General features: G+C 40.8%; 1 protein-coding gene across 1 annotated transcript in view; it reads left to right on the top strand.

Moving 5' to 3' along the window:
• LOC101857761 overlaps positions 1-1,914 on the top strand; it is a gene marked incomplete at its 5' end in the record, with an annotated part of 19,650 nt that extends 17,736 nt beyond the window's left edge. Inside the window, 1 exon segment of the mRNA XM_035973479.1 lies at positions 840-1,914. Within this exon segment, the coding sequence (XP_035829372.1) occupies positions 840-1,265 (426 nt within the window).
• Positions 1,915-6,720: the final 4,806 nt, after the last annotated feature.

Raw genomic sequence — 6,720 nt, 5'->3', positions numbered from 1 at the left:
TATATAATATATATAGCTTCTTCCACATTTCCTCTTATTTCGTTCAATGTTATATTTCATACCCCAGTGTATGTGTGTGTGCTGTGTTTGCATATAGCCTATAGGACCCTTGACAATATCTTCGAAGTACACTTTCTCCTGAAACTACTACTACTAATATTGCATTCTCATTGCCGCGGCTCAAATCAGATGTTAATCAGCATAATTATTATGAATGCAGACTTTATCTTAAGAAAAAGCAAAATAGAATATAATTCACAAGTCGTTGAGACAACTGACAAAGTTTCGAATTTGGCTTGCCTGCTCCTGCAAACGTTTTAGACCACTGGACTTGTACAACGAAACAAACTCCAAGCTGTGCCAAATTGTTAATAAGTAATATTTTTATTGCTGTAACACACACATGGCGACAATTTAGTTAATTGATCCCCGGTTCCACATTGCAACTGCTACCACTAGAGGTGACTTAAGAGTTGATTTTAAAAAATTGCCCTGAGCTGTTTGATTAAATATAGCAGTCTAGCGTTGAGTATTATTCGTATAAAAAAAAAAGTGTAATCTTATAAACTCTACAATTTATCCATGATTCATCAGAGCACAATCCATTTTTCATAAAGAAAGACGGTGGTTCCTTAATGCATGGCGCAGAAAGAGTTGATGCTTGATTTGGAGCATATTATTTTATATATTATTATCATCACCATCATTGTTATTTTAATTGTTTACTTCCTTTTGAATTGCTTATTCACCCATTCAACTGTAACCCTCGTTTTTTGTGTGTTTTATATTTCTTGGTTTCTTGGTTTTTGGTTTCTTGTTTTTCCTCACCTTTTTCCTAGTACAATTTTTTTCTTCTATTTTGTTTCTTGGCTTTGCCTGCGCCTCTAGGTCTGTGTTTCCTGGGCTTCGTTAGCGCGTGCTACGAGATCGCACGGCGGAAATTCTTCGCGCCGGAAAAACACTCGATGCTGCAGTCGCTGGTGAGCTATTGCGAGGAGAACATCAAGCAGCAGTCACTTCACGGCGTGTTCCCGCCGCCCAAGCCACTGGAGCGACGCGAGCGCCACCGGACGTCATTGGCCTTGTTTCCGCGAAGCAACATCGCCTCGCTGGGGGAGGAGTCGATCAAGAAGCTCTTCGACTCGCCCACCCGCCGCCAGTGTTCCTTTCTAGCAGACGTGACGTCAGTGATGCGAGACCGCCAGCAGAGGACGTACCTGCCCAGGACTTTCACGCAGGCTGGGGTCTTTGAGGACGACGAGTAGAACGAACCTCTCAGTTGGATTATTTATTAACGTCACGTCTTCAGTGGGCGCTGCGACGTTGTCGTAATCACAACCTCTCTGTTGGGTGATTTATTACGTCACGTCGTCATGAGCGCTGCGACGTCGTCGCACTCACAACCTCTCTGTTATAACTCTTCTTCAACTTCAAGCCATGTTCCATTGACGGATTCGGGCGGGGATGTGGGAGTTTTGCTGCAGCTATCGAAAGCTTTTCGGAGGCAAGCGAAACAGAAGTCCGTTGATAGTTTTAGGGACGGGGGACGAAGGTTTAGATCTATTGCTATGTATATAACCAGCATTTAATTTCTCTGATGACTTGTCAAGTAATAGTTCAATAAAGGAACAGACAGAAGTCCGTTGATAGTTTTATGGGCGAAGGACGAAGGTTTATTGCTATGTGTACAACCAGCATTTGATTTCTCTGATAACTTGTCAAGTAATAGATCACGTTAAATAAAGGAAACAATCTCTACATATTGTGACGATTTCTACGGGAAATGTCGAATCTCAAGGTATCCATTCAAGTCGGCGTGGGGTTTTAGTAGTTAAGTACATGGTTTTACGGCGCTCGCAACTACGTAAGGTCATATGAGCGTGGGTTTTTTTTAAAGGCCGCCCTGAAAACAAACAAAAAACAAAACAGACCGGTTTTGGGGTATCTTTTAGGAAGAGGGGGAGGGGATGGGGGGGGGGGGGTTATTTGGGAAGGGGTGGGGATGGGAAGGGGTGGTGGTTGCACAACAGTAAATGTGAGGTAGCGCGGCGGAATCAGGCTCTCGTCAATTTTTGGGCATGTAGAGTTATTGGTGTCATCTTAAAGCTTGTTCGCTTCTCTTTATTTCTATGAAAAACATATTCATCTATCTTGAATACAAGTCGAGATATTTGCTAATGGAGGAGGTGGGGTCACATGTTTTCAAAGGTAAAATTGGTGAGAAAATGGCGACCAAAGATTAGTTATTTCCTTAGCTTAAGAGTCCGTGGTAACTGAAAATTTACATTTTTTGAGCCTTTAATCAACGTTTTTTAAAAAGAAAAATCCACACAGAAATGAGTTCTTTAGTGGGCTTCAAAGGTGTTGAGCCGAAAAACAAAAATTTGACCAAAATTCACAAACCTGCGGAAAAATGCAAATTTATTCACTTTGATTATTTTGACGAGAGCCTGATTCCACCACGCTGCCTCACAAATCTGCCTATGACCTTTGCCTCCTGCGTGCCTGAAGCAAGTCGACCACAGTGACGGCTAATCTTATAATCTGTCAATGGATCATTTCTTGTGTGCCGCTCTCTATCTCGAATCAGCAGTATTATACATGTACATGTATCATTCCTAACGTCTTACCAGTATCGGCTCTGTGCAACAACAAAGAGTCTACATAACAAGATGGTCCACTCCTCTATTTGAGCCAATTAAAAAAGTGTCCTCAAAATTCGGTGGAGCCCTCTTCGCAAATGCGCACCCTTTGCGAACAGAGTTACCCTACTTGTGTTTGAAAAAATCAAAGTGAAACAACACTAGTTTTTGAATAAATAAGAATTCAAATTTAGGAAGAACGCTTTTTTAAATGGTTACGCTCACAAAAACCTCTTCCTCCTGACTGTTTTCTTCGTTTTATTTGACTTTCGAAAGAAAGGCGAGTGGTCATTAAAATATTTTTTTTAAAACCCTAAAACTCCGCACTGAACAGACCCGTACAGCTGATGAATAGCAGTCGATCTGCGCACGCAAGGAGGTGCTATTCCTATTCTTCTTCTGGAGAAACGAAAGAGAGCTTCAAAACAGACTGCAGCGCCATCTGAAGCAAAGAGCGGACTTCCGGCGGACACTTTTTTGGCTGAGTGGACCATCTTGTTATGCACTATCTTTGGCAACAGCCACGGGCCATTCATTCTACAAGTTTTATTTGCTCGCCATTCTTGTTTGCCTTACTAGTATTGTTCTTTTTTTAAAATGCACACTTCCGTTACCTGACCGTAGAACTGACACCGTTTTGTGTGTTCTCGTGTGTGTGTTGAACAGGCGAGGCATCGTGGTGGAATCAGGCTCTCGTCAATTTTTGGGCATGTAGAGTTATTGGTGTCATCTTAAAGCTTGTTCGCCTGTATTTATTGGGATGGAAAAAATTTCCATTTATCTTGATTACAAGTCAAGATATTTGTGAATGAAGGAGGTGGGGGTCACCTGTTTTCAGAGGTAAAAGTAGTGAGAAAATAGCCGCTAAAGATTAGTTATTTCCTTAGCTTAAGAGTCCGTGATAACTGAAAATTTACATTTTTTGTGCATTTAATCAATGTTTTTCAGAAATAACCTCACAGAAATGAATTCTTTAATGGGCATGAAAGGTGTTGGACCAAAAAACAAAAATTTGATAAAAATTTAAAAACCAGTGGAAAAATGCAAGTTTCTTTACTTTGATTATTTTGACGAGAGCCTGATTCCACCATGCTGCCTCTTTAATGTATACCGAGTCCATAGATTTATAGTATTATACCCAAGACGTGGCATTCTGACGTAATTTCCAGGTCACCATGGAGCTCATTGTTTGACGCTATTATGAAGGCAAGGAGGGGCAAGAAGGAGGAGAACATAACCACGTTTCGCGCGGACTGGACTATAGCGAACCTTGCCTGTTGATTTGCCCTTCATTTGCGCGTCATTGGTGCGCACTAGCTCCGCGAAGGTTTTACGGAGAGCGAAGAGGTCGCCATGATTTTGCCTTCTCTGGGATATCATAGTAAATTCATAGATCTAATTAGTTTTTATTCAAGTAAGTCGATGCCCGTATATTTCAGGGGTTTTGGAGAATGACGTATGTGAGGATAAACATAATGAGTGAAGAATGACGTCATTTGACGTCCGGGATTTCCTAGTTTAATAATAGACTCACGTTGTCGTGAAAGGAAGCCCAGAAGAATTCAGTAGTTTACGTGAAGTTTTCATGGTAGAGTTTTACTCACTGGCCATGCAAATAGGTCATATAAATGCTGAAGATTGGATGTGTTATTAGAAGGGAATATTATACTATGAAAAGAAGGTGAGACGAGGACGATAGATACTTAAATTGGAAAGAAGGATCATACTATACCTGAGTACCCGACAACTACACAAGTTGAGTTCTTTGAAAATTTTTCTATATGATTTGATTCTCTCTCTCTCTCTCTCTCTCTCTCTCTCTCTCTCTCTCTCTCTCTCTCTCTCTGTCTGTCTGTCTGTCTCTCTCTCTCTGTCTCTCTCTGTCTCTGTCTCTCTCTCACCCTCTCTCTCTCTGTCTCTCTCTCTCTCTCGCCCTCTCTGTCTGTCTGTCTGTCTGTCTGTCTGTCTGTCTGTCTGTCTCTTTCTCTCTCTCTCTCTCTCTCTCTCTCTCTCTCTCTCTCTCTCTCTTTCTCTCTCTCTCTTTCTCTCTCTCTCTCTCACACCCCCCCCTTTCCCAGTTCACTTACGAGGGGAAAAAATGAGTGCTTTCTATTATTAATTCTGTTGTCAGACCTGACTTGAGAAAACATGCAAGTTCCAATTGCAGATTTCGAAACAGCTTGCTGAAATTAGCCCAGCCAAATGTCTGAATTTGAGTACAGTGAGTGGGTAGTTAATGGTTGCTCTGGTGTGGTTCGCTCCCCCTTTCCTTTCAAACACATATATAGGGTTCTTATTTTTCCCCTTCCTCCTTTTTTGTGTTTCACTCTCTGGTAACATCTCTAATCTTCGGCAGGCCTATTATTATGGCCTAATTTTCTTGCAAGTTCCGTAAAACTCTAAAAAGAACGAAAACTTAAGAAGACATGTTGGTTTTTCCTCGTGACAAATTTTCGTTTACAACTTGGTGAAATGGTCGCTTTTATATAAAGACAAGTGGGCTAACCCATATTCTGGGGGTTTCCAGAAATCTTGACCTGTACCAAAAGTGGGCATTGACCTTCCTGTAGGAGAAGTTTGGTTTCATTGGTGTTTATATATATATTTTTTTTTGATAGAGAAAACTGTCCTTGTCTTTTAAAGAAAGTGAACACCGGGCAAAAACTTTACCTTCGATTTTCTCAAAACAGCATTTTTCTTGATAGCCCCCTTGTGGTTAAAAGCGACCAATATGTGAGGCAGCGTGGTGGAATCAGGCTCTCGTCAAAATAATCAAAGTGAAGAAACTTGCATTTTTCCGCAAATTTGTGAGTTTTTATAAAATTTTGTTTTTTGGCTCAACATCTTTCATGCCCTTTAAAGAACTAATTTCTGTGTGGATTATTCTGAAAAACGTCGATTAAAGGCACTAAAAATGTAAATTTTCAGTTACCACGGACTCTTAAGCTAAGGAAATAACTAATCTTTGCCAGCCATTTTTCACTAATTTTACCTCTGAAAACAGGTGACCCCCACCCCCTTCATTCGGAAATATCTCGACTTGTATTCAAGATAAATGGATTTTTAAAAATTGAAATAAAGACAAGTGAGCAAGCTTTAAGATGATACCAATAACTCTACATGCCCAAAAATTGACGAGAGCCTGATTCCACCACGCTGCCTCACAAATTTGCTCATAAGTTGGAATTGAAAAAGGTAACTAAACGAGAGTCGTCCCTTCCACTTGGATAGACGTAAAGACCTGGAATTCTTAGCTCTCACTGGGAAAATTGCAGGTAAACAAAGTAGGGGTAGACCTAGAGCAACTTACTTGGGGGTCCTTCCTAAACAGATCTATGTGATGGAGAAAGATCAGGATAATGTTTTTGTTGTTTTTAAAATTTTTAGAGCATCTGAACAAAGGAATGAATAGAGAACCATGATCGTCGATGTCTTTCGCAAATCGGGGACTTGATGATGGTAATGATAATGGTTCCTCTTTCTCTCTCCCCCCCTCCCCCAACCCCCATCCCCTCACCCACCTCTTCAAGACATTCTGTTGTACTTAGTGGGTTTTTAGTAAAAATTTTTCACTGAGTGTTGTTGCGATTTTACATAGTAGTATTTATCCAAATACTCACACACTCACAGTTCACATCTATGCTGCTATATTTTAAGTTATGGGGGTGGATCCGCTATTTTTTCAATGTATCTTTGCTTATCGGTTATTTATTTCTGTTATGCTTGAGTCACCACCGCTTTAACAATGGCGCCTCTTCTACTACTATTTAACTTATTGGGGTGGATCTGCTATTGCTGCTGTATTTTTGCTTATCAATTTCTGTTATGTTTGAGTCACCACTTCTTTAACAATGGCGCCACTTCTTCCACTGTGTTCTGATTTTGCTTTAATGAACTGTCGTCAGCTTCAGTACATTATGTAGTAAGCTTCCGGTACCGCCTTCATTTTGTGACGTCAAAGAAGTGCCATTTTGCTTCTGCGTTTTAGTTTAGAGGATAGTTCTCTCACGAGTATACATGCACGCCATGGTGTAATAGCTTGTGTGTGTGTGTGTGTGTGTGTGTGTGTGTGTGTGTC

This window comes from Aplysia californica, unplaced genomic scaffold, assembly GCF_000002075.1.
Source record: "Aplysia californica isolate F4 #8 unplaced genomic scaffold, AplCal3.0 scaffold01275, whole genome shotgun sequence".
Classification (NCBI taxonomy): domain Eukaryota; kingdom Metazoa; phylum Mollusca; class Gastropoda; order Aplysiida; family Aplysiidae; genus Aplysia; species Aplysia californica.
The sequence above is the reverse complement of the archived record's forward strand: the minus strand, read 5'-3'. Positions and strand labels throughout refer to the sequence as shown.